The 27,913-nt window shown below is 42.5% G+C and overlaps 2 protein-coding genes and 1 long non-coding RNA gene across 19 annotated transcripts in view; 2 read left to right on the plus strand and 1 right to left on the minus strand.

The window, feature by feature from the left end:
* Positions 1 to 7,182, plus strand: part of LVRN (laeverin) — a 39,444-nt gene extending 32,262 nt beyond the window's left edge. The window contains exons 17-20 of the mRNA XM_082191559.1: positions 403 to 567; positions 4,363 to 4,503; positions 5,500 to 5,563; positions 5,978 to 7,182. Coding sequence (XP_082047685.1) covers positions 403 to 567; positions 4,363 to 4,503; positions 5,500 to 5,563; positions 5,978 to 6,124 — 517 coding nt within the window. The 3' untranslated portion in view covers positions 6,125 to 7,182. The remainder of the gene's footprint in view (positions 1 to 402; positions 568 to 4,362; positions 4,504 to 5,499; positions 5,564 to 5,977) is intronic.
* The window catches only part of LOC309514515, a 170,582-nt gene that overhangs the window by 53,971 nt on the left and 88,698 nt on the right, over positions 1 to 27,913 (minus strand). The gene's annotated exons all lie outside the window — the stretch shown is intronic.
* On the plus strand, positions 9,790 to 27,224 carry ARL14EPL (ARF like GTPase 14 effector protein like). Of its 17 annotated transcripts, none has more exons than XM_082191645.1 (5): positions 9,800 to 9,984; positions 16,456 to 16,576; positions 21,965 to 22,009; positions 24,074 to 24,216; positions 26,096 to 27,224. In XM_082191645.1, exons 1-5 carry the CDS (start codon positions 9,815 to 9,817, stop codon positions 26,301 to 26,303), a joined length of 687 nt encoding a protein of 228 aa, XP_082047771.1. In that variant the 5' UTR covers positions 9,800 to 9,814; the 3' UTR covers positions 26,304 to 27,224. The 17 variants fall into 17 exon arrangements, with proteins under 17 accessions (XP_082047780.1, XP_082047771.1, XP_082047779.1 ...); XM_082191653.1 differs by lacking the exon at positions 9,800 to 9,984 and adding an exon at positions 10,220 to 10,241; XM_082191655.1 differs by lacking the exon at positions 9,800 to 9,984 and adding an exon at positions 11,128 to 11,601.

Raw genomic sequence — 27,913 nt, forward strand, 5'->3', positions numbered from 1 at the left:
TATATTGTAACTTTGGATTCTCACCTGTTAACAAACCATTTTTACATACTCCTTTGTAACATTACTGCTAAAACCACTTAACTTCATTCTGACATCATTCTAACATTCATTAATTTTGCAGTATTTCTGTAAATAGTCTTTAAATTTCTTCCAATCTTCTTCCACTGACTCTTCTCCCTGGTCTCGGATTCTGCCAGTCATTTCCGCCAAATGTGAATCTTCCAACTAGCAAATTCTCATTTTTTGAAATGGAGAACTTTTAATTCCTTTTGTCTCAACCACAGTGTATGATGTGAAATTCCATCAGCCATAGTGACAGATTTCATTATGTCAATAGGTTATTTTAAATTGTGAAACAAAGGACTGCATGGTGCCCGTTCTAAGCGATATTCTCTCTTGCAGGGTTCCCGTTTCTATTAGCAGGGCCATTCATTGCTTTGGTATTCAGCTGGGTAGTGACAAAGAATGGGACTTTGAATGGCAAATGTACAAGCGGAATGATAGTCAAGGAAATTATCACCTACTCTTCGCCATGAGCTGTACCCGTGAGCCATGGTTACTTCAAAGGTGACCGTAATTAACATACTGTTTCAGTTCATTTAAAAAATGTTTGCCAGATTTGTTGTTGACATCCGTCTGTCTCAAAAGATAATGGAGTGCGCCTGGGGGGGGCGGTGAAGTCAAACCACTGTTTTAACAGCACTGAAGTGACCTCTCCAGGGCTTAAGCCCGTATGGAGGTTCTGGTCTGCCCAGGTGACAAGACCCCATTCTCAGCCTCACTGATGTGGTCCAAAGGAAAGCAGAGCAATACATTTGGCACCAGCTTGGCTCCAGGAGTTGCTGGAAAGAGGCATACAAGATGCCATTCAAATGTCTTAGGGACTCCTCTCCAGATTTGTTTGAAAATCAGTAACATTATACATCTTATTCATTCAAGTTTTTCTCTGGACAGGGGAAATTCACTACTGAATTTTGTGATGCCTTATAATACTACTACTATGTTTTTGCTGGGTTATCTGATCGGTTATCGTGAATTTATGCTTAGTAACTGAATGGTGCACTGAGGACAAACAACAGAAATGGTGTGAAAAGCATTACTTTTTTGTTTTGTTTTACACAATCCATTCCATGAGCTCTCCACAGCTGTTGCTCCCCTCTCTTGATGTAGGTGAAACGCCTAGCAACACAACCAACACAAACCCTTGCTGTCCAAGTCTAGCACACAAACTTGCAGAGTTTGTTAGGAAGGCAGTCTTCTTCTTGAGGATAAAGTTAGCTAATGTGCACTCAGAAATCTTCCCTTCCTCCACAACACTTCAGAACTTGCTCCTTGATTATCAGGTTGGCGGGATATCACAAATAATAATAATAATAATAATAATAAATTTTTTATACCCCGCCCTCCCCAGCCAAGGCCAGGATGAGAGCGGTTTACAAGCAATAATAAAAAGAAGATGAATGATTACAACTTAAAAACAAAAATAAAATACAACATTAAAATAATGGAACATTAAAATATTAAAATGTAGCCTCATCGTAGGAGGAGAAGGAAGAGAAAAAAGAAAGAGAGGGAGGGAGGGAATCAAATTTGCTCCAAGCCAAAGGCCAGGCGGAACAACTCTGTCTTACAGGCCCTGCGGAAAGAAATCAGATCCTGCAGGGCCCTGGTCTCATGAGGCAGAGCGTTCCACCAGACCGGAGCCAGAGTTGAAAAGGCCCTGGCTCTGGTTGAAGCCAATCTAACTTCCTTAGGGCCTGGGACCACTAGGGTGTTGTTATTTATGGACCTTGAGGCTCTCCGTGGGGCATACCAGGAGAGGCGGTCCCGTAGGTACGAGGGTCCTAGGCCGTGAAGGGCTTTAAAGGTCAAAAGCAGCACCTTAAATCTGACCCTGTACTCCACCGGGAGCCAGTGCAGCTTGAAAAGCACTGGGTGAATATGCTCCCATGGCAGAGACCCCGTGAGGAGCCTCACTGCAGCATTCTGTACCCGCTGGAGTTTCTGGGACAGCTTCAAGGGCAGCCCCGCATAGAGCGAATTACAGTAGTCAAGCCTGGAGATGACCGTCACATGGATCACTGTGGCCAGGTCGGGGCGGGAAAGGTAACACAAAGGATTTTTTTCTTGAACGGGACATTCTTGGATGGAAGTTGAATTACTCTCAGCACTTTGGGGGGAGGGGAGAAGAGAACAAAACTGGTGGTTTGTCTGTTAACTAGGGGCCTGAGTGGTGTAGTTAAGAAAGTCCATCTTTAATTAACAAAGTGGTCTCTGGTGCCTGCAACTTTAGGAGAAATTGTCCACAGCTGCACCTCTGCAGTCATAAGACAAAAATTTAGAGCAAGTTTCCATTTTACTTAAAAAAAGACAACATGTTTAGGATTCTCTAGATAGGTCAGGCTTCAGCAGGGGCTTCCTCTAAGACAAATAATACGCATTCCAGTGGCTTTGTGCTGGTTCCGTGGGTTACTCGAGAGGCGAGGTCCAAGTCCGGTCTGTGGTCAAAGGTGCAATGTAGTAGCTGAATAATAATAATAATAATAATAATAAATAATAATAATAATAAATAATAATAATAAATTTATTATTTATACCCCACCCATCTGCTGAGTTTCCCCAGCCACTCTGGGCGGCTCCCAATCAAATGTTAAAAACAGTACAGCGTTAAATATTAAAAACTTCCCTGAACAGGGCTGCCTTCAGATGTCTTTTAAAGATAGGATGGCTGCTTATTTCCTTCACATCTGAAGGGAGGGTGTTCCACAGGGTGGGCGCCACTAGGGAGAAGGCCCTCCGTTTCCTGTAACCTCACTTCTCACAATGAGGAAACTGCCAGAAGGCCCTCGGCGCTGGATCTCAGTGTCTGGGCTGAATGATAGGAGGTAGAGACGCTCCTTTAGGTATACAGGGCCGAGGCTGTTTAGGGCTTTAAAGGTCAGCACCAACACTTTGAATTGTGCAGGGCAGGGAGCCGGGTGAAGTCAGGAACAGGCTTGCAAGCAGGGAGCCGAGGCAGGTCAGGAGCTCAGGCAGGAAAGCAGGGCAGGGTTCAGGCAGGAACTGGCAACCAACAATGTTGCTTCCGCAACTTGGGACTGGGGCTGGCCGGCCTTTATCTGCCCCGAGGCATAGGGCAGCCTCGATCCTCTGGTGACTCGCCTCTCCTGGCCTGGAGGCGAGCACTCCTCCTGCGGGAACTTAGCTCCCTCCGCCTCTCTGCCCTGAGCCTCTGCAGCTCAGGAGAGGCTGGAGGGTTCCCGGACCCAGAGGCAACCTCAGCTTCCCCTGACGGGGCTGAGAGTGGAGCACCTGCAGGCAATGGGTCCTCCATCACCTCCGGAGCCAGAGCAGACTCAGCTGGCGCCTGCGCCTGAGGACCCAGCACAGGTGAGGACCCTTCAGGCTCATTCCCCAGCCCCGGCTCAGCTGGTTCTGGAGGCGGGGACTCCTGTGCAGGCTGGGATTCCTCAGGTTCAGCCTCCAAGTCCGAATCCCAGGCCATCACAGGCTTACAGAAAGCTACCAGGTTGGTCAGATTTTGCATTCACATGCAGGTTCTTCATGTTCCTTGTCCATTATGCTTTATCTCAGAAGTGGGGAATCTTTGGCCCCTCAAATGTTACTTGAACTTCAACTTTCACCACCCCGAACAAACGTGGCCAATGATCAAGTTTGATGGGCGTTGCAGTTCGGCTGCGCACATTCGAAACAATGTACAGTGGTACCTCTGGTTACGTACTTAATTCATTCCGGAGGTCTGTTCTTAACCTGAAACTGTTCTTAACCTGAAGCACCACTTTAGCTAATGGGGCCTCCTGCTGCCGCCGCACCACTGCTGCGTGATTTCTGTTCTCATCCTGAACAAAGTTCTTAACCTGAGGTACTATTTCTGGGTTAGCGGAGTCTGTAACCTGAAGCGTATGTAACCCAAGGTACCACTGTAGTAGCAAAGTCTCCCTGGGAGCATTAGAACTTGATGATGACATTATTTGGAATGTACATACAGTGGTGGCCGGAGCCCTGTGTGCTAGCTAGCCACTTGTAGGTAGCTCTGATTAGTTCTTAAAAGGCAACCAGGAGGACAAAGGGGCAGCTCTCTGACCATCTCAAAGAAAAATCTATAAGAGAGTTGGAGCAAGGCAATGGAGTAAGACACTGGACGCCACATCTCAGTAGATCAGATCTGATGTGTCCACTTTGCAATCCCAGTTCACTGGATTCCTCGCCCAGCCCTATTTGTCTCCCCTCCAAAATGTAAAATGTATGAAGATGGAAGTCTGGTGCTCATCTTAGAAGTGTTTTGGAAATTGTTTTCTTTATTATAATTTTTATGTTTATTTTGAATAAACTTCTCTTTAGATACTTGCAGTATATCCTGAACGATTCTGTAATTTCACCAGATCTTGTATCAGAAGTAATTAGACATGTGGCAGAAAGTGAGGCTGGCCACTGGATAGCATGGAAATTCATAACAGAAAATTGGTCACGTTTATATAATAGGTATGGCAAGCAACTGTTTTATGTAATTTCCCTTTAACTTGATTTTCTAATGTTAATCTGCTGGGTCCGGTAGAGTTGAAGTGTTAATTACTTTGCAAATGTTTTGTTTTACTTGGCTATCAACAGAATAAGGGATAAAATTCCTCCCCCCTTAAAAACCCAGACACAATGGTGGTGTGCTTGAGAATCTATTAAGCACATTAATATACTAGAAAAGAGAATAAACACCACAGCATTAAAAAATGAACAGATATTTAAAGTTATATACTTTAATATATAAATGAAAAGTATCCAAAACTCATTGGCTTGGAACCAACATATCTCAAATCCATTTGCAGAAGTAGTGGAAGTTCCTAATCATGGAAAACAGTGGGGGAGGCCACCCCCCATTCCACTTTGTCATGGGATATTCCAAAGTATCTCCCATACTGTTTCAGAGTTTTCTAACTCTGCAGATTAAGTTTTTGTTGGGCACTTGGGGATGCAGGGAAGGTGGGGGGGGGATATTTACCTGCCTCCTTTCTGCTCACAGAGGCATTTCATGAATGAAATTCAGCTCATGGGAATCTCTGGAGCCAATCCATTATCTAGAGCAGGGGGTGACAAACCATTTTCCCCACTGAGGGCTGCATTCTCTTCTGGGGGAAGTGGGCAGGTTACATGCATCCCTGATACCAATATAATCCAGAGACGAAATACTGAAGAATCACACAGAAAATAGTATACGGAAAACATAATAAGGGTGTTAAACATGGGCAGAACCTCAGTTAAATATTTTTATTTACTTGATTTAGCCCCCCCCCCCTTGGCTACATCCGTGGTGTTAAATCATAGAACATTCATTCCCTTAACAAGGTGAATTGTTTACTCTGGTTAATACATATGAACGTTCTGTCAAACTTTTGCAAAATATGCTTGAGTGAAAACAGACGAGTGGCGCACGCACAACATTTTTATCAAAACGTTTTCTCTTTATAAACATGCTTTCTTTTATAGGTGCTCCTTTGAACCATTATATGCTTTCATGAATTCTGTCAGTACAGACTTCGAGGTTCAAGTGGTAAGTAGAACAGACACAGCATAGAACGGTCGCTCTGAAAATGAAGGATTAAAGCCCTTAAAAAAAAAAAAAAACTTAAAACCATGTGGAATAGAAAGAATAATGCAGCTGAGTTTCTTAGGTAGTTCCGTTGCTTAGAAGCCTTTGTCCATCTCTGATCCATATCAGCAGGGGCTGGAATCTTCTCTTCAATTGCCCAACGCCAGAATGGACAAGAGTCCTGTGAATTCCTTTTCTCTGTTCTTCTGTGTTTTCCCCCAATGTTATCCTTCTGTGCATATGAGGGTGGTGGAAATGAGGGTTGGAGGTGGCAGAAATGTATGTAGGATTTTTAAAAATAATTAGAGAGTGGAAGTGAAAATGCAATACTTTGAATAACAACTGCCAATTTACCATAAACGTTAATTATTTTAGGTCCAGGTTTTTCTTAACAATACACTTGAACCAGAACAAAGAACAACCCCTACAGAGATGCTGCAGAAAGCAAAATCTAGAAATGAAGAAAGAAAAGAATCGGTTACTAAAATGGTCAAGTGGCTACAAAGAAATATGGACATCTGAGATTTGATAATTCTTCCAAATATCTGTGTTTTTTGGTAACTGTTTAGTAGCATTTTTTTTAAAGGAGCACATATTTTGTGCATAGAGCTCCCACTTCATGTTTTAGTCTTGCGATAGTGTCTGTGCAAATCAGTCTACTGTGGAGTCAAATTTCTACTCAGAACATTGCCATACAAGACAGAATGAACTAAAAAAAAACCCTGTGCCTAAACAAAGGTAAAAGGAAACTCAAGGAATATCTTGACGCTTATTTCAAATGGATGGAATGTAGCAAGCCTTACCAACTGAAATGAAGAACTAGCAACTAGAAGAAGCCATTGTTGTCAGTTTGCTATGTGACGTGGGACACTTCGGGCTACACATCTGTAAAATTTCAGCTTTCTTGCCTTTTAAAACGCACTAAGGGGGGCACCTCAGCTCACTCAACTTGCCAACCCCCCAAATACTCTTTCCACATCAACCCCCTAGAGCTTTAACTTCCTACCCCAAGAAACTACTAAACTCCCTTTTCACTTTCCCTACCCATTCTGAAGCCACTTCTTTCTTCTATTCTGCAGCTCCACTATCTCCCCCCCCCATTGACACTGCTAAACACCCTTTCCACCGTCTGTTCAGTTATGAAGCCACCATCCCCCTTGTTCTTCAGAAGCTTTCATCTTCAATCCCATTTCCATACCTCCTTCTACCTTGCCACCCCCATTTTCACGTTCACTTCTTTATTTCCTACAGCCCCTACTTTCCTCAACTCACCATTGCACACAGATCGCCCGTTTCTAGGCTTTTTTCTCTCCTATTGTCAGTCCCATTCTGCGCGCACACACCATTAACCTCTTCACTCCCTACTTCCTACCAACTCTTTCCTTCAACTTTCCATTGCGCTCAGACTACCACCCCATTTCCACGCCTCCTCCTTTCTCTTTCTATTCTGCATCCCTCTTTTATGCACACTCCCCATGCTGGTATTTGTTACTGTGCTGCTAAGCCTATCAGGCTTTTCAGTTGATGGATGTTGTACAACATGGATGTTTGCTTGTTAATAAAATATATCTTCTAAATTACTACACGGAATCTGGAAGTTCATGTCAAAGGCAACGCACGGTGCCAGGAGTGAAATACATGATTGTGTGATGGGACTGTGGAATAGCTGAGGGCTCTGAATCCTTTTCGCCACATGAGAAAAGATGGCCAGTGACTCTCCCTGGGCAGGAAGTGGTTTCCGTTGTGAATTCAGCCTTGCCTGAAAAGCAAAGTCTTCCTGGCTTTAGTCCAGTCACAAGTAATTGGTTTGTTCAGTGCTCATTTTTAGGTGCTTGCTTGCTTATTTGGTACTCATTCTGACTTGTTTACTGGCACAGATTTTCATCTCTGACCTGTTCCTTGGGTTCCATTTCCTACTTACTCCCAAACTCTGGCCTACACCTCTGTGACAATTTCTCCTTGGTCCCATTGATCTCATTCTCTGGCTCAGTTCCCGGCTCCTAACACAGTGCCCAACCCTGGAAGCCTATAACCACCAGCAACATATTCAAATTAAAAACTTGTAGGGGAACCTGATCTAAAGCCAGTGTCACCAGCTTACTGATTGTGGCCTGTTGTTTTTTGTTGGGCTTGGCTGATCTTCCAGTCCCTGAAGATCCCTGCTTTGGCCAGAGCTGTGTGATGTTGCACACACTGAATGCACAATTGATATGACTTCTGATAGTGCGTGTTGTAGGCTTGAGTCCTAACGGATGGAGAAGTCACATGAAGAGAATGGTCTGTTTTGTGTTTATGAGAGCTCTTAAATTTTGAACAGTTCCTAGCTGATTTAACTCTTTTAACAAATCAAACATTTGAAAACTGCCATCCACACTTTTAAAATGTGCACTTTCTTTTTGCCATACAGTATTTTTCTCATGCAGTCTACAGAATCACTGATTAAACCATGTCTCAGGTGCACTAACAATTTTAATTGGCAGAATCGGCGGCCCATTGTGTCCAATTACATTTGTGTATAGCAAACAAGCAGCATCGCTACCAAGAGACTATCTGTGGACCATTGTGTAATTCTACCATCATTTGAATTTCTGCTCTGTGCAACTCCAAATGGAATGCAGCAATAGGTTGCTTTTTGCAGTTTAATTATCAAATTAGGTAAGATATACATACATATATATATATATGCACATAAAAATGCTAACTTGGTAGAAAATAATAATCTACGTATGTATCTGTTTGCATAACATTCAAATTTCAGTTCTAGTTTGTGGGGTGGGATGATTCTTCATATTCTGCAGAAAAGAACAGGTGGGAACTTGTGGTTTTCTCTCCTGAATTCTGAGCTGGCAAAGCTTACGCTATTGACATGGCAGTTCAAGATAAAATGTACAGTGGTCCTTTGATATGGGATATACACATTTTAACTTATTGAAAAAGTTTTATCTCTCTCTAATATGCCAAATGTGCCGGAAATCTGTGTCCACCTTTAAAAAATAATGACATGATTTAAGGTCAATGCAGCTAACTTCAGTAAATGATCAGTTACTGTCATTGCATTCATGACACTCAGAACATTTTCTGTGTATATTCACATTAAATGCTGCATTCTTCCCTCTCTGCTGCAAAAATAGAGAAAAGTTTTACATGGAAGAGTTAAATGTAAAAAAACCCTTTTCATTCTAGTACAAGTGCAGGTTTAATTTGTGAACTAATATGCTTCTTCCAAGTAACTAATTTGCTGTGAAATTTGTAAGAGGGAAAAACATTTACAGAGCATTGTTTCATCCTTCTATTGTCGAAAAGTTTGGAATAAGAAGCATTTCTGTTTCTCCCTGAATGATATGGCTTAGTTTTGAAGGCAGGAAAGCACATTATTAATGCAAGCTTCTGCACAATTCCTTTTAAACCAGCCCGGAATAAACTATCCAAATTTTTATATTTAATGGTTTATGAAAATAATATAATAAACTGAAATGGTGTCAGTCCAACTAACTTTTTCCAGATTAGCTTTTTTGTAAATGTGCATTTGGCAATGTGATATCATCTGGTAGCAGTTACCTCTGTGTGCAGTTGCTCTTTCCGAGAAAGGTTTTTGTATTACTGGCTCCTTCGCAGATTTAAATGCACAGCTGCAGTATCAGCGTAGCTTCCTCCTTCTTGTTTGTGGCTTGAGCAATTTTGTTTACAATAGGCTAAAGTATCTTCCTTCTTCTGCTCCAGTGTCCGATTTCCTGGAACTATCTTGCAATCCTCTTCCTCATTTTGTACTACTAGGTCAGCAAAAATCTTCAGTGATTACACATATAGCTGCCTTTAAAGGTAAAGGTACCCCTGGCTGTTAGGTCCAGTCGCGGATGACTCTGGGGTTGCGTGGACATCTCGCTCTATAGGCTGAGGGAGCTGGCATTTGTCCGCAGACAGATTCCGGGTTATGTGGCCAGCGTGACTAAGCCGCTTCTGGCGAACCAGAGCAGCGCATGGAAACGCCGTTTACCTTCCCGCCAGAGTGGTACCTATTTATCTACTTGCACTTTGACGTGCTTTCAAACTGCTAGGTTGGCAGGAGCAGGGACTGAACAACGGGAGCTCACCCCGTTGCGAGGATTCAAACCTTTGATCGGCAAGGCCTAGGCTCTGTGATTTAGACCACAACGCCACCCGCGTCCCTTATAGCTGCCTTTAGATAATTTGACAGAAATACATCTTACCTTAATGAGGAAGACTTGTGATCAAGTCACCTTGTGTGCCTGCAGAGTCCACTGTCTTATGTTGACAAAAGAGCCCTGTTTTCCATCCTTATGGTTTCATCTGTACTTGGACCAGGTTGTCAAGGAGGGGGTCACCTTCCCAAGTCCTCCCTCCAAGCTTCCAATAACTCAAAGGTAGGGGATCGGGTTACGAGGCTTTACTGCAATCTTCTCTGGCACCAGTTACAGACATCAAACAGCAGTCTTATCTACAGCGTGTACTCTTCCCCCCCCCCCAAGGTTGACTCCAAGATTTATAGAGCAGCCCCATCACCTGCTCCCACTTTGGGGACTAATTATTAACACCTGCCTGTGGGGCCGCACCCAGCTATACTTTACAGAATCACTCCCAGGTCTGGATTTAGGTTTGATGAGGCCCTAAGCTACTGACGGTAACGGGGCCCTTTATATGTCCAGCTGTCCTTTGTCAACAACAAATTGTCGCTGTTTTTATGTGTTGAATATATGCTATATGGCAATTTATGGACCCAATGGGTATCTAAAGCCATTTGCACATAACAAAACTTGTATTTTATCAGAGAAATTGTTGAACTGAAATACAATTAAGAAGAAGTATATTAATAGTGACATTTTTGGAGGCCCCCAAGAGAGCTATAGCTTGTTTAGCTTATACGTAAATCCAGCACTGATCACTCCATGACACAGGTAGCTTTTCAGATAATGGACTCCTTTAAATAAAGACATATATTCCACGAAGTAGGACACATGGCTATCCAAGAGAAGCATTAAGACAATACTGAAGTCCTCATAAGTTTGATTATCCAAATGAGTAGTATCCTTTTTCTGTTAAAATATGTAAACTGTGCATAGCAGAGGATAGGCTGGGAAGACTTATGAGAAATAAGGAAAGCTGGCCCATTTTATGCGACAATGACGATGTCATTTCTCCAACGACATTACATGTACAGAAGCTGACTGTTTAGTTGATTCTTATTTTAACACTGGCAATAGGACAGCACCCTCCATTTTACCTGAAGCTGTGTACACCTTACAGCTAGGTCCATCATTTTTCTCAATTTGGATTGAAGCCGCTTTGCAGGAAAATGCATCAAAACGCAGTGCAGGCGACTTTCATATTATGCGGGGGTTAGGTTCCAGCGATTGGGTCCAGTGGTGGGTGGGATTGCCGTAATCATTTTCTCAAAAACCCACCCCCTTTCTATTTATTTTTATGCCAAGTGTGTAAAGTTGAACGTGTACAAGTTAAATGCACTTAAGTTGCAAATTCCTTGTATTTCCCAAGGAATGACAAGATGGATACAGGATAGATAGGGATTGCTGCAACATCAAGTGTGCACTGCCTCTCACACCAGCAGTTGGAAGGCATGGGATGGCTATGTTGTGGAGGCAAGACCTCCCTTGCCGCCTTTTGGTCACCAATAGAAGACAACGGGCAGAAGGGCAAAAGAGCTTATTCAGTGCTACAGCATAAGAGGTTTGGCAGGATCTCTCCAAAAGACCAGTCCCCGAATGCACAAAACCCAAAGCATTTATACTATCCTAGCAAATGCATGCCCAATTTCTTCCTTTCTTGTGTTACTATTGACTAAGAACTTGAGTAGACAAAGCATGCTTAAGTCAGGGATTCTTTCGATTGGCTGCAGGGCAGTTATTTCCTATCCCATCCTTATCTTGAGCTCAGGGGCAGACCAGGTGTGACCAGCCTTGCAGTTATCACTGTGGGGACATGATTATGCCGGCTCAGCAACCTGGCAGGCTGGGGACAGCTGGGTACGTGATGTGCTTGCTTCAGGGTTATGGGGCCCAGCTATCAGTTATGGAGCAAACAGGAGTGTGCAGGCTACTTTAGGGGATGTATGCCAGGTTTTGTGGCATACAGAGCTCTGGTCTTCCAAGAGAGAGCAATTGTCCAGGGAATGCCCACGAGGAATGCCATAGGGGGCTGCTGCTGCTGCTGCACCCTCTGTGCCGCCTGAGGCAATTGCCTTGCCCCAATGGTAAGGCTGGCCCTGGAGGCGAGGGTTTGTGTGTTAAAGCGGGTATTTGGGATGAGAGAAATAGGGGCTGGTTCTGAAACTTGCATTGGGATTTATGCGTGTTTCATGTATCAAAATAATTGTTGGCAATAATTTTTATGCTAACTGAAAAGCTGTGTGAATACCTTGCAAGGTATTTGATTTTTAAATGGGATGGCAATTCAAACGAATGCTTCATAGTCTGTGTCAAAAAGAAACGTATTTTTCATTCCTCAAGTGGCATGATACTGTCCTTGCGCCTTCATAGAACAATAGTGACACCTAATGGCATATTAGTTTAACTACATATTGCATGTTGCTGTACAGGTTTGCTGTTTGTTTGTTTGTTTGTTTGTCTGTATTTAAGAAAAAAAAATAATTTTGTTTGTTTTTTTAAGTCCTGTTTCTTACTTCAAATCGACACAGGGCCTTTCGGCGTGACCAGTCAGACAGCCCCCAATTTCAGTTTTTTAAACTTCATGAAATACATTGGTACCTTGGGTTAAGTACTTAATTCGTTCCGGAGGTCTGTACTTAACCTGAAACTGTTCTTAACACTTTAGTTAATGGGGCCTCCCGCTGCCGCCGCGCCGCCAGAGCACGATTTCTGTTCTCAACCTGAAGCAAAGTTCTATTTCTGGGTTAGCGGAGTCTGTAACCTGAAGCGTATGTAACCTGAAGCATATGTAACCCGAGGTACCACTGTACTTTTCAGTGACCACTGATGGAAATAACATTGCAATGAAGGGAGATGGCACAGCAGGCCTGTGTTATATGAGTGGCCTACATAGCAGATGTTAAGACAGCAGAACTCCTATTTAAGATAAAGAGTAACACAGTGATGCCACTGCTTCTGGAATTGGCCCTACAGTGAGAAAGAGTGTTGTGGTCAACTTCAAATATCAGAATTTGGAGTACCATTTAAAAACAGCAAATTGTCAGTTACATAGTTATATATATATATATTACTACAGTTGAGAGCACCATTTGGATTTTTTGTCTTAGGTGCCAGAGTTTTTGGCCTCATCACTGCAAATGGAGTTTGGTGTTTCCCTTTTGGGCATTATGCAACAGGGCAGCACATGAGTTTCAGATAATAATAAAACATTTGCAGGTAAATGAAATGTGAGAGTTGGGTGTGTTGACTTTTTAAACTTCCAGCTTCCAAAAGCGAAGGGTGCTAAAAAGTTCTAACGCGACTTGGGAATTCAAAACATATTCGGGTTAAAGTAATATAATTTAGTTTTGCTTGGTAAGTAAAATGTGTGAGAAATTGCATAGAAGTCGTTAAAAAGCATGGCCAAGTATTTGCAGTTACGTATTCTATATTACCTGACGTTTTCAGAAGGTAAAATTAAAATTCTTTGGTTTTCTGAAAGCAGTTCTTAGGAGACTCTTAATCTCAGGGCTGTGGTTTCCAGCCCCACACTGATTCCTGCAATGTGGGGTTGGACCTCGTCATCCTTTCCAATTCTGCAATTCTGTGATAATCTTAGATTTACTAAGCTAAATGTTGTCCAGTCACAAAAAAACCAGGTTTGAATTTTTCACACCCCAAAACAATATTTTAAAGACCCCCTCACTGAATAAATTTTGGGGGAAATAAATTTCACCCCTTAAAACGACACGCCCTGCTCAGAGCCAGATTTAGGTTTCATGAGGCCCTAAGCTATTGAAGGTAATGGGGCCCTTTGTATGTCCATCTGTCCTTTGTCAACAACAAATTGCCACTGCTTTTTGTGTTGAATATGTGCTATATGGTAATTTATGAACCTAATAGGTATCTAAAGCCATTTGCAGATAACAGAATATGTGTTTTATCAAAGTAATTGATATAGAAATGAGAAAACCAGTGATATTTTAGGGAGCAGGCGAGCAGGCGGGGCCCATTACTTATACCATAGGAAACTACACAACACAAAACACTGTTGCTGTATGTATTTGTTTTTTATCTTATATTTTGGAAATATCATCACCTTTAAGGAAAGCTGTCTAAAGCTGTTTCGTCATTAAAAAGTCCCTGTAATTACCCCCAAATGCAAAACGGGCGAGGTCCCAACTAAAGAAGAATGGCAACAACTTTAGTTGACAGAACGTGCACAACTTGCAGACTTAACACACAGAACAAGAAGAACATACGTTTAAAGAAGATTGGAAAAGGTTTATTTTTATTGAATATATGGGAAAGAATTGTATACAGCTGAAAACGCTGGAAGTGTTAAGATAAATTCAACAGTGTAAACAAGTTTGGATGGGTGCAATAATGGAATAGTTTTTTTGTAAAATATGCAGGGGTTTATGATATGCAAAATGAACCGTGGAAAGAGAAGAAGGGAAGTAATTGGTATCTTTAGGATGTAAAATGAGTATTTTAAATTGTAAAACAGAAAACTTAATAAAATTAAATACAAAAAGAAATGAAAATATATAGTTAGAATGGATAGAAGAAGTCCCTGCAACTAACTGAACTTTCTGACTATAAAGAGGGAGAAGCCAGATACATTGTTCTCTGAAGTGAGGTGGGATGAGAGGAAGAAGGGCTTATACACACAAGGAGAAGCAGCCTTTAACAAATCCTGGAAGATTTTTGTTTTGGTGCAGAGGAACGGGGACAGGAAAGCACATTGGCCCAATTCCAGCTCCTGATTTATTCAGCTTATTTCCATGACCTCCATTCCTGATTGGTACAAAACTTGACCTGAAAGAAACCCTGTTAAGTTGTGGGCGAACATAGCAGATGACACAGTGATTTCTCCAGAGGAGCTCTTTATTGTAAGCTGGACAGAACTGAGCAGCAAACAGCTCAGCCGGCCTGCTTTTATAGGCAGCCGGCTGTCAACATTGTAGCAACAACAACCCAGGGTTTCCCGCCTAAAATAACTGACGTGGACCTGAGTGAAAACTATCTACACTATCCCCCTGCTGGCCCAGGGTGAAACTTTAGTACATAACAAACCCTGTGTGTGTAATCTCCAAATATATATTTTATAATATATTCTTAGCCAAATATCTATTTTATTTTATTCTAAGCCAAATTAACTGCAGGCGTGAGAGCCTCTCTGAGGCTGCCTTGGGGGGGTCTCTCTCACCAAGCCCCCACCCCCTTGAGGAGATTAGTATATAGCATATATAGTATCTAGATCTCCTCAAGGGGTGGGGGCTTGGTGGGAGAGACCCCCAAGCCAGCCTCAGAGAGGCTCTCACTCCTGCAACTAATTTGGCTAAGAATAAAAGCAGCCGCCATATCTCCTCATATTCTTTTTTTTAATCTCCGCTAGATTTCTGGTGCAATTCAGGCCAGGCTCCGCCTCCTTCCTGAGTCCTCTATGTTGGGTGGGGCTGATGGGAGTTGTAGTCCAATATAGTTGGAGGGCTTCGGATTAGGGAAGACGGGCTCAGACTTACACATCAGGAGTAGAAACCGAAAGTTTATCCTTATTGCAGTACCCCCAAAACCTGGTGTCTTTCGGAAGTCGTCTTCTGCAGGGGCCAGAGAGGTGGTGGGTGAGGTTGGAATTAGTACTGAGGATTGTTGGTGGCTTGGCTAGAAAGCCAAGCGAACATTTGTAGACCTTTATAGTATACAGTGGTACCTCGGGTTACAGATGCTTCAGGTTACAGACTCCGCTAACCCAGAAATCGTACCTCGGGTTAAGAACTTTGCTTCAGGATGAGAACAGAAATGGTGTGGCGGCAGCCGGAGGCCCCATTAGCTAAAGTGGTGCTTCAGGTTAAGAACAGTTTCAGGTTAAGAACAGACCTCCGGAACGAATTAAGTTCTTAACCCAAGGTACCACTGTACTGGCTTCAATACCTTTTAATATACAGTGGTACCTCAGATTACTGATGCTTCAGGTTACAGACTCCGCTAACCCAGAAATATTACCTTGGGTTATGAACTTTGCTTCAGGATGAGGACAGAAATCATGCAGCAGCGGCGCGGCGGCAACAAGAGTCCCCATTAGCCAAAGTGGTACTTCAGGTTAAGAACAGTTTCAGGTTAAGAACGGACCACCAGAACGAATTAAGTTCTTAACCTGAGGTACCACTGTACTGCTTCAATACCTTTCAATATATCTCTAATGTGTACTTGTCACTGGCTTTCTGATAATTCTGTTAGTTTGTTTGCCCACAGCCAGCAGAGCTTTGTGACACGTTAAACACTTACAAATGTATTGTTACGGCATATGCATCTGATGTAGTTTCCTGTCGCAACAAATTTGTTAGGTGTTTTTTTTTAATGTGCCACAAGGCTGTTTGCCATTCTTGCTGATAATGTTATTAGATTAAGCAGCTCTCAAATTGTCCTAATCTGCTGTTGTTTTTTTAACATTTTCGTTGTGCCTTCTGAAGCTTTAGAAGTACTCTTGCAGGAATTAACATGTGGAGATGAAGTATATCCGTGGGATTTTTTGGGGGGCCAGGGGAGTAATGTAAGAAAGAATGAATAATAAAACATCTGGGTTCAGTTACTATGGGAGAGAAACGGTTCTATATCTAGGTTAATGTGCCCTATAAAATGTCTTGTTGCTGCCATCTTTGAAAATCTTTAGCTGCCTAAAGTCTGGCACATGCTTCACCTGTATACATTGTACACCTGCCATTTTAGGTTTTGCGTACCTTTGACAATGGATGGTTCCTCAGAAGGAAATGGTCCAGCAGGAGAACAATCTGCAGCTGCGGGGCTGGTAGGAACAATTAGCACTTGCACTAAAGAGCAAAAACAACAGGTAGGATATCTGAGTGCACATATATTATTTATTTCTATCTTTCAAAAGGTGTCTTCTTTTCTAAATTACAGTATAGAAAATGAAATTTTAAGTTGATCCACACTGTGGTTTTTATATTGTATTTTGTGTGTGTGTGTGTGTGTGTGAACTGCCCTGAGGATGAATGGTGGTATACAAATTTAATAAATAACAATAAAATAAAATTTTACATTTTCTAACCAGGGGGTTCCTCCTGTTAGAAATCTGTCTGGAACCTTAGTACTGATACAAATGTATAACATGCCTAGATCTCTCTTGGGTTTGGACCCCACAACCTAGCTATTTAGCAGCTCCAATATTCCTAAGTGCTGCAAGATGCCCATATTTTCAACCATCTTTCTACTGACAAGGGTCCTTATGGGACAAAGGAAATGGAGGATAGACTTTATGTTGTCAATAAAGTGATGTGTAGTTTTCTTCATCATCTTAATGGGAGGGGGGATATATAGCTCAGAGACAATGTGTCACAGGTTCAGACAGTAAGTACTAGGCTGTTGATTATTTATTGCATTTATTTGAGTTGCATTTTGTAAAAGGGCAACTAATAAGTTTAATTAATATGAATAATTAATAATAATGTTTTCCCATAGCAGGAATTCTCTGGACGGCCCACAAACAAAAACAACATTTTAAAACAGCATAAACACAAAAAACTATAACAAATTAATTTTTTAAAACCCCTAAAGCACAATTCAAAACTCAGCTTAAGACTGAGAGATTGAGACTATAAAGTGTTAATTAAAGAATAGATAACTCTTCACCTGGTGCTGGAAATTTCATAAAGATGGTGCCAGGCAGTGCTTTTTTTTCTTCTAAAAAAATGTTTAGGGGTATTCTCATTTTGACTCAAGAAAATGACCATTTTATTGTTCAAATCGGGAAAAATAAATACAGTAAATGGACAGAAGTACAAAGATTCACAAAATGTTTAGGGGTATGTGTACCCCTGTGTCCCCCCAGAAAAAAGCACTGGTGCCAGTTGAACCTCTCTGAGAAGGCTGCTTTGAAATTGGGATACCACCAATATCTTCTCCTGTTTCAGTAGAATTTGGCATGGTGTTGGAGCCAATGCAGCTTGCCTGCCAGTACATCCTTGTTTCTACAATGACCAGGTTCACATGTTTAGGCAGCCTTGCTGCTGCCTCACCCCTCCCAGAAAGCCACAGCGATACAGGTGTCAGGTTAGGTAAGCAGTACTCCACTGACCACTACTGACCACCCCTCTTCCTTTCAAGAGCTCAGCCTACGCTCGAGTAGGACCCTGGTAGAGACACATGCCTGACTGGCATGTTCCCTCTCTCCTGGTTGATCGTTCGGGAGCTTCAAAAGCTTTCTTCTGCCCGAACATCACGGCAACCAATGCCAACCAACACTGGCACACTTAGGGATCCACAGAGTTTGTGCATTTCGTGTGACAGACCTCAGCAACTCAGCATTTTGGCTAATTACTTTATTAACATATAAACACACACGGAACACTGCAACATGGCTCCCTCTCTCTCTAGCATCAGACAGCAAAGAGAAAAACAACAACAAAGGACAATAGTCCCACTTCACAGAACACAGTAACACAAACATCCTGTCTCTGTCACTTCCCACTCTGTGGAGTCAAAGCATATACCGTCATGGAAAGACAAAAATCCCATGACTGCAATCATGGAGCAGGAATTCTAACACTTCCTTCCACATGGGACAGGTTCACAGTTTTAGTGTTATGTACATGAGCTGGAAGAACTCCAAGCAAAGCTTTGGATTCCTGCCCTGCCCTGCCCTGCCCTGCCCCTCTCCCTCTCCCCCTCCTCCTCTTCCTGTGCTACCAGAAGGACTTTGCCAGAATGTTTAAGATTCACTTCCCCCTAATTTTGGCTTGCTGTTGTGTATGAACCAGAAGTTGAACTATTGTAGCTGTCACAAAGAGTTGGGGTCAAATGATAGAAAACTGAAATGTTTGTTTGACCTTTTGCTACACCCCAAGGACCCAGTGTTCCTTCCTGCCTCCTTTCCTGAATGGACCATCAGAGATGACCTTCGTTTCATCCCAGCCAATGTCCGGATGCAGTTTAGGCCTCTGTTCATTTTACAGGCAAATATTTATAAATGCAGTCTTGTGCTCGGGGCCTTCAGTTGGAGTTACCTGGTGAGGCGCAATGCTATCCATCTGCCATGAGAGCAGCACAAAAGACTGGTAATTTTAGACTCCACTATTTCTGAAGCACATAAGAAACATTCACTGCACAGTAGTTAGAAGCAAGTTCAGAAGTCAGAACAAACTTTTCTTGTTTTTGTAAGTTGGCTTCAATACCATGTTGTGTATAATTGGTTTATAAATCAAATTCGGAGGTTTAAGCGCAGCTGGTGTGGTTTGATACAGTGGGATTCCAGTATCTCACCCCCTGTCCTGATCTTCAGCCTCTTAACCAAACTATGGTAAAGTTCTATGGCTCTATATGGTAGCAGTTAATAATCCATTTGGCTAATCTGTTGTAGACTTAATTCTGTTGACTAAGGTGGAGCCTTTAGGTACACAGTTAAGTTTGTCTTGTGACCCCCCAGGATGTGGCAGGATACAGGGAAGGGTAAGAACTCTGTAAATGACCTCGGAGTATGTCACAACCACAAAATCATCAGTTCCAAAACAAGATACTTCACACCATGAGTTTATTTGCTTATTACATTTATATACCACCTCCATTCCAAGATAATCAAGATGGCATGTGTAGTTCTCCCAGTCCCCACATTATCTTCCCAACAGCTCTGTAAGGTAGCTTAGGCTGAGATACTGCCACTGACCCAAGGTCATACAGTGAACTTCACTGCTTTCCACACCCTCAACCACAACTCTAACCACTCTACCACAGTGTTGTTTTAACTGGGTCACTTTCTTGTTCCACAAGTACCCAAACCAAGAAATTTATGGAGGGACTGATTCAGCAACTAAAACATTCTGTCTTAGGGTGAAAATATATAGCCGCTCTAGGGTGGGCTAGCGTCATCGTGTGTTTATGTTGACATGTGCATAGAATCCAGTTTTACATATCCTGTAGCTTAGACAAAAAGTGGATTAGTCAGGGATGTGTGATGCAGCAAATGGTTTTGTTGGGGTCATATAATAGGTTGTATTGTGCGCAGGTACTGTCACTGTGCAGACTGCTATCCTTTGCACACAACACACATAAATTTATAGCTAGTTTATTCTTCTCTGAATTGGTGTATTAGCTGCTTTTATTTTATCTGCTCTCTTAGATATTGTAGCAGCTTTCTACCAGTGGTTGTTTTCCATTCTGCTTCCCTGAGAAGCAGAAATAAATACTCAGCTACATGGTGCAATGGCCCATCTGACTTTTTTTTTTGCAACAAAGGGAATGCTTGTCAAAAGAACCTATCCATATGTGTGTATCAATGTTGTCAGCGATGAGGGTGTGGCAATGCAAACCACATGGATAGCAGTAGCAATCTAAAACAGCAGTGGGGAACCGCCAGCTGTGAGGCATCGCAGTTTGACCTACAAGTGTGTTTTGCCACACTCACCTGCCCTACTCATAAAGTTATATGTGGTTGCCTAAAAAAAGGATCCTTTGTGGGATGTAATCCATTGGAGCATTCCTTGTTTCCCTAGAGTGGACACAGGCAGGGAGGTGTTACTCCAGCCAGTATAACTTCCTGTTCCCTTGTCTGTAGCGTCCCTCCCCTGCATGTGACCAAAAAGATAGGCATGAGCCTGGCTGACTCCACAAAAGAGCCAAGTCACGCAGCCATCTTTCTCTTGATGCCATGCTGCTCTCCATTTTGTTCTCCTGATGCTGTTCTCTTACTGTATTTTGCTGTCTGCTGGCTCTCAGCCAGCAGCACATGGGCTCAATCCCCATGTGGGATTAACTCGCAATTTGCTATGTAATTATAAGCTAAAGCCTGCCTTCAGGGATCATACTGTGAGCTGAATGTGAGTAAACTTATTGCTACTTTTAAGGAAAGGCTCTTGTGTCTTTATTCTTTTAAGAGGGGAAAAAAGGGGACACCAGGAATAATGCATCTGGGCAAGCCAGATTGGATTGCTTAACTAAAGAGATTCAAATGAATCTGGAAACTAGCTTCCTGCTGTATTGCGGGGAATCTGCTCTGCTACATGACTCACTGGCGTGAGTGAAGGAAGGATAATGTTTAATCAATATATCCTCTCCCACTATCCTTAACATTTCCACATCCTTGTACCTGTATCAAAACTTCATGCATCAGTGATATCATCTGGTGACCACCTACACAGGTGCCTGATGGCATTGTGATGTCACGTGACAGACAGGTGAGGGGTCCCACCCACCTATCAAATGCACTTGTGCATGATGGGGGAGATAAGGATCTGGCCCAGATCCTGACATAAAGTTCCAGACACAAAGAAAACAGTCACACATCACAAATATACAACATAGGTTAACGCTTTAGCATCTGCATCCTCAATCAGCTTTTGCATCCTCAATCAGCTCTGAAAAGTTTGTGTGTGATAGAGAGGGGAGGGATGTATCCAGTACAGCTTAGCATGTGAAGGCTGCTTTAAATCCTTCCATGTGGCAGCTGTTGTTAAATGGAGAGCTGCTTGCCCATGGTGATTCATCTCACAGATTAGGCAGGTTTGGCCATGTAACCACAGATGTTGGAAGAGGGAGGTTAGCAGTTCCCTGGTGGAACTTGCTGGGACTTTATGGCGAGCCACGGCGAACAACTCGTCATGTCACAACAGTTTCCACATGGAAGGATTTAAGGCGTTCAGCCCTAAGCTGATATTAGGAAAAGGTAACAGCCCGAGAGCTATTTAGTCAAACACAGGCAGGTGATATATTTTTAGCCACATAGGCACATCATTGCACAGTTGATCGAGCATAAGTCTATCTAATTCAGCAGACTGCATGTGTTTGGCATTTTCTCCTTCAATGTTGCTCCTTATCATTTCGCCTTCATTGTGCAAGCCTTTTATTAGAACAGATGCTTGTTTTTTCTGCAGTTCAATCATTTGACTTGTCCCTCCTTCCCCCTCACCTTTCCGAACAACTAAATTAATACAGTAGTCAACTACTGACTTAGATATTTAAAAATAAATAAATAAAAGCACGACCTCATTCTTAAGCTCCCGTTTGAATTTGTGCACAAATTTACTAGCTTACTTGTATTTTATTATGTATCAAAATTCAACCCTTTCTTGCTTCTGAAAATAAAACGGCCACCCCGAAATACTTTCCCTAGCTATTAATGTGTTGGCTTTTGGTTTATTCATTTTTTTCAGTACTTTGCTGTAGCACCTCTGCCTATGTTATTGTTTTTGCATCAGTGATTCTTTCTGTGCCTTTTCCTTGCCTTCAGATTCTTGAGTTGCCAGGCGAAGGGGATCAGTTGAAAAAGAAGATGGTAAGAGTTTGGAGGGAGGCAACTACCTAGCAGAGAGTAGCAGAGTTCAAGCATTTCCGGGGGTTGGGTATAAATAATATATTATTATTATTATTACTGTAGCTTCTGAGCTGAAGCCCTTTGTGTTTGAAGAAAGTAATATGACCTTTTCAGGCTGAAGATGCATGTCACAAGTGGGTTCAGAGGATGCATTTCCCTCCCAGTCAGAGATATCCTCTGAATCCATGGCCTTTCCCCCTGTAGATAAAGTGTCAGGGCCCTTGGTCATGACACCAGTACATTTTGAGTGGTTGTCTTGGCACCTAGGCAAACTGAGGGTCTCTTAGACATCACAAAATTAGCCTAAGTGAGCAACTCAACTATCATGCCTGCCTAGCAGCTTCCTTACTAGTCCTAATAAAGGTAAAGGACCCCTGGCAGTTAAGTCCAGCTGCATACGACTCTGGGGTTGCGGTGCTCATCTCACTTTACAGGCCAAGGGAGCCGGTGTTTGTCCGCAGACAGCTTCCGGGTCATGTGGCCAGCATGACTAAGCTGCTTCTGGTGCAACAGAACACCAAAACCAGAGCAGTGCACCGAAACACTGTTTACCTTCCCACTGGAGTGGTACCTATTTATCTACTTGCACCTTTTGGCGTGCTTTCAAACTGCTAGGTTGTCAGGAAGCTCACCCCATTGCGGGTACTGTATTTGAACCGCCGACCTTCTGACTGGCAAGCCCAAGAGGCTCAGTGGTGCTGCCCTGTGTTTTCTTTGTTGTCATTTAACCTTGATCTGGTTCACAGGTAATGGTGAGCTATAATCGGGGGGGGGGGACTATGAGGAGTGTGCTGGTGTGTTCTACTCAATCAGCATCTCTGGGACAAACAAACCACAAGGCTTGCCTTAGTGTTATATGTGAAGAGCATTTGAGGTTTGTTTCTCTCTCAGTAAACCACAAATGGATTCAAAGGTTTGTTCTTGGCTTACCAGTTAGTGGTTTGCACGTAATGTTTGTTTCTCCTATGGGTAGGCAAGGCAGAGTGGGTACGAGTGCTTCTGCACATTCCTTGTTCATTCACTGTAAACCGTGATTTGTTTCTGATGATGACTTACTGTTGACACCCATAAGTGTTGGTTTATCATGATTTTGTTCACCATTTCCAGTAGCAGTTAGTGCAGCTGCCTGTCTGGCCAGGACAGGTTGGCTGGCGTTGCACCTAGTTTCTCCTTTGGGCATTGGCTATCTCCCCACCCCTGTGTTTGCCATCTGCTCTCTCTGCTAAATTATGACAAGATGAGGGGAATTTATGATTCATAATTTATAAAATTGCATGCCATCATGGTAAAAACAACCCTCCCCCTTGAGCATGCAGAAATGGTGAGCAAGAGAGGAAAAGAGAGTGGTGGATGATTGAACCAATCCTTTCTCCTTCATTGCAACAGAAATCAGTTGGCTGCCTTTTGCCATCCTGATCTCGTCTGCATTGTGATGGCCGACCATCCTTCCCTCCCTTCCTTCATGCGCCCAGCAATCCACCACTGCCATTCATAAAACAATAAAGTGGGTTCAGCACAGCAGACAGGTTGTGGGAATGGCTGGAGCATCTCTTCTGTTGTCCCCTCATCCTGAAGTGCAGGAACTGGCTACAAGGGAGAGAGAGGGCCTTTTTGGGGGTGGCTCCTCTGTTGTGGCTTTCCTGATGTGCACAATGAGTTTTTGGGATAGGCATTCCTTTATGGCTTTGTGTTGGTCTGGCATTTAGTGTGAGCTCGTATCATCATTGTTACATTTCAAATGTGGTTTTATTTAACTTATTGTGCATCATCTGGAGGATCTGTATTCTGAGACAACTAAGAATATAGAAAATAAATATATAAATTAAATAAATAAGAAAGAGTGATATTGAAGTGGCCGGGTGGGTGTGGGTATCAAACTTCAAATCGGGAAGGTAAGAATGTGAATGCCTTCACACACCCAGAATCCTTTAAGTTTGGGTCTGGCTTGAAATGGGTCCACCCTGTGCTACTGCCTGATTTAGAGTATTTTATCACTGTAACTCAGAACTGCTCGTTTTCTCTTAGCAACAAATAGAGCGTCAGCTGAAATGCCTGGCATTTCAAAATCCGGGACCGCTTCTAGCAGACTTCAACCCTGAAACCCGAGAGCAGCAGAAAAAAGCCTGCCTGTCAATGATAAACCAGGATTGTTTTAACAATACAAAGAAGTAAGTAACATGCGGCATCTTATTCTATATTTTAAATTGGGAGTAATTACAGACCATCATAATAATTACCATAAGATCATAAGGCTGGGTCCTGATGTTCATAATTTAAGACAGCAGTACGATGCAAACTGTCTTTTAAGCCCCACCGGTTTCTCTGGAATTTGCTTTCTGAGTAAAAAGGCACGGAATTGGTAGTTGATCAACATTCATTAGGCAGACAAGGGAAAAATCAGAAGTGGGGCCCAATGGTAACATCCATCTTCTCTTGTTCTCCATGCTCCAACATAGACTGTATCCTTTTTAGTAGCCCCAGTAGGCAGGTGTTCATCTGGAGTAGAACCACAGTTGATCATAAATATTACCTGCTCATCTGAGGTCAGAGCTGATTTTTCTATCTGCCGAGGCTGCATTCTCTTTAAAAAAACATGAGAAAAATGCATAAAAGAAACTGCCATAAGTTATCATGCCATCCTTAGGGTCTCTGCACTCAACTGGTTTAGAATTTTTCCAGTTATAATGGTAAGATAGTAATGGACAGCTTACATCTTTATGGAGACTACAGTGGTACCTTAGTTCTCAAATTTAATCCATTCTGGGAGTCCATTCGACTCCCGAAATGATTAAAAAACCATGACATGGCTTCTGATTGTGTTGCAGGAGCTTCCTGCACTCAATTGGAAGCTGTGGAAGCCGCTTCGGATGTTCGACTTCTGAAAAATGTTCGCAAACCAGAACTCTGACTTCTGGGTTTGCAGTGTCTGGGGGCCATTTAGTTGGCAACCAAGCCATTCGACTACCAAAGTACCACTGTACTTGAGTGCAGCAAAACTTTCTAATTCTCCTTCTTTATTTGGTACAGTATAACAAGCACCATGGAAAATGTCCAGGATTTGGAGAAATGGGCCATCAATATGCTGATGGTACCCTTCTCTATTTTGTTTTTGCATCTGAATTGGAAGCAAATAGCGGCTTTGAACTGACTCTTAGAGACACTAATAAATTGCATGAGGAGGACAAAAAAATAGTCTGAATCCCAAGAAAACTAGAATTGATGGTGGTTGTGAATTCTGCTGATAAGGAAGCAGGATAGGCTTATTGATAGTGCTCATCAAGATCAGCATCTAGGAATCTAGGACACCTCTAATTTATTTTAAATATGCTGTTTGCAAGACAGTACAGGAATGCAATTCCCTATCTCTAGTTAGTTTGGATTGTAATTAATCATGCTGGCCAGTCTTTGTGGCTAATGTTCCTGGCTCTCCCCTGCAGAATACTTCACTGAACCCTAGTTTGTTGATATGTGTGCCCATTTGTTAGGTAAGTTGTGCAACTGATCAGATTTCTGATATTTAGGGTCCCTTGCTAACTGCACAAATGACAGCTGTTCTTATATGGCTACAGTGCTTAACTGCATAACTTAGCATGAGCATCTAGGTTACCTGTGGAAAATCTTCCAGGGAACAGCAGCCCTTAGCAAACATCTTCCCCAAATAACTCCTAACTCATCCTTCCAAGTTGGACTTAGGTAATATGGCCCCAAGTTAAGGTCTGAGATTCAAAACTGTTTTTTCAGTACAGCAGTACCTCGGTTTTCGAGCATCTCGGAAGCTGAACATTTTGGTATTCGAACGCCAAAAACCAGGAAGTAATTGCTTCCGTTTTCAAACTTTTCTCAATATTCTCCATTGACTTTGGCGGACTTTGGAGACTGCCCATTGCGCCTCAGTTGTTGAACATTTGGGAAGTCAAATGGTCTTCTGGAACTGTATATTGCAGGAGTATCAGGAGGAAGTACGGAGGTGCCCCCCCATGGCTTTCCCACTTTTATTTGCTTCATACTCTGAAAACCAATGGTGATTCCATGTTTTCTCTTTCACAGACCCCTGAAGAAATATGACAAACACGGCCGGCTGCTTTCCAGTAAAGCGGATTTGTGTGACTGCCTGGAGAAGAACTGCTTGGGCTGCTTCTACCCCTGCCCTAAATGCAATTCCACCAAGTGTGGGGCAGAGTGTCGCTGCAACCGGAAATGGGTTTATGATCAGATTCAAACAGAGGCCGGGCCGGTTATCAGATTTCCCTTTTGAACGGCTATTTACCTGACCACTGTTGTTGTGAAACAGAGGCTGGACTTATTTATTTATTTATTTAAGAAGAGAGAGGGGTGTTATTCCTCCTGTTAGTTAGAGGAACAAAATGCCTGACGTGCAAAGACGGGTAGCAGAGCTGTCAGGGTGTGACATGCAGACCATAATATTGAGTGTGGAAGAGAGTGGAGCTTAACACTTTCACCACCCGCAATTTATCTGCTCCAAATCACTCCCCAAGCAGATTTTTCCGCCTGTGGGGGCCAAAATACATGCACAGCCACATTTTGAACACTAGGTGTGTGGAGCTGGAAAAGGGCAGATGAAAAAGTTCAAGCACTTTCTCATATCTTTTTGTTCACGTTTGCTCTGAGCCAGGCGTTGGTTCATAATATGTTGCCTAGCCTCTGAGTTTCTTCAATTTAAACAAGTTAGGAGTTGAAATTGGCTACTAGGAAGTTTATTTAATCTTTCTCATCTGTTAAGGCTTTAGAGAAGGAGGGGGGGGCGAGATTTGAACATTTTTGTTGCACAGATCCAGCTGCCTTGGGAATAAACCAATTCAAAGCCAGCAGAAGCAAATTAAAGAACAAGCAGGCCTCCCCTCTTTAAAAGCTCATTATTTCTTGACTGCATCTATACATGCCTCGTATAGATTATTGTACCCTGTTATTGCTCAGGTGAAAAGACTGTGCCCTCCTGAAAATCACACTGCAAAGTGACTCTTGCAAACAGAAGGAAGAAAGGGGGAGCCAAGGAATTCAAGATTAATGAAAGCCTCTTCTTGTTCCCCAACGGGCTGCTGCACAACTCGAAAATTGATTCCTTCTGTGTTTATCATCTGTGCAGAACGAGGGGCTATCAAAGTAAATGTTTAAGTCCTTGAGCAAAGTTGCAGAAAATAAAGTTGGATATAAGTAATGTCAAGCATACAGTTTTTATTGGTACAAAGACCCGGGTTCTAAATGTATTTAAGGAATTCCTAGTTTAAAAGTTACGTTCTCAACCATTTTACACTAGTCTGCCTGTAATGTACAGAAAAAATGGACATTTGTATTCATAAAAGGAAGCATGCAGGTGATTTTTGTTAAAAGTGTCATTTCCAACTTTGAGTCTAACCCCCCCCTCATTCCTAAATGAGTTGCTTACTCTTAAGATACTGTGGTCATAACAAACTGAAACGGATAACAAGTCAAGACTCCTTGAGTGGGAAAAAAAATCAGTGACATACAGGTTAGTGGAAAGGAAATGGGCGTGTATACTGGTAATATAGTGGTGTATATGAAGAGGTTATCAAATGATATACAGTAGTGGCTAAAATCACAATGAAAACTTTATTAGAATTTTGAGGAAGCCCCACCTTTCACAGCGAAGAGAAACGCTGACACGTTTAATTGTTATTCTGTTTAACTAAGGTTTCTGCAGTGTTTGCTTCTCTTTGCTGTTTAGTAATGCAGTTATGCAATAGCTGCACACTTAAATTGTTAATGTAAATTAAAACTTTAAAGAACTTTGGACTAAATCCCATGTGAAATCCTGTGAGAGTTGATTGGTTCACCCCTCCCTGCAATACCTCTTTGCTTGGTTGTAGTTTTCTTTTGACTCCAATT

Source organism: Podarcis vaucheri, assembly GCF_965113315.1.
Source record: "Podarcis vaucheri genome assembly, chromosome: 11".
Lineage (NCBI taxonomy): Eukaryota > Metazoa > Chordata > Lepidosauria > Squamata > Lacertidae > Podarcis > Podarcis vaucheri.

Coding starts and splice junctions, on each gene's coding strand:
- ARL14EPL (XM_082191645.1), top strand. CDS start 9,815: ATGAGGAAGACTTGTGATCAAGTCACCTTGTGTGCCTGCAGAGTCCAC. Junction 16,577..21,964: donor CTAAAGAGCAAAAACAACAG/GTAGGATATCTG, acceptor CCTTGCCTTCAG/ATTCTTGAGTTGCCAGGCGA. Junction 24,217..26,095: donor TGTTTTAACAATACAAAGAA/GTAAGTAACATG, acceptor TCTCTTTCACAG/ACCCCTGAAGAAATATGACA.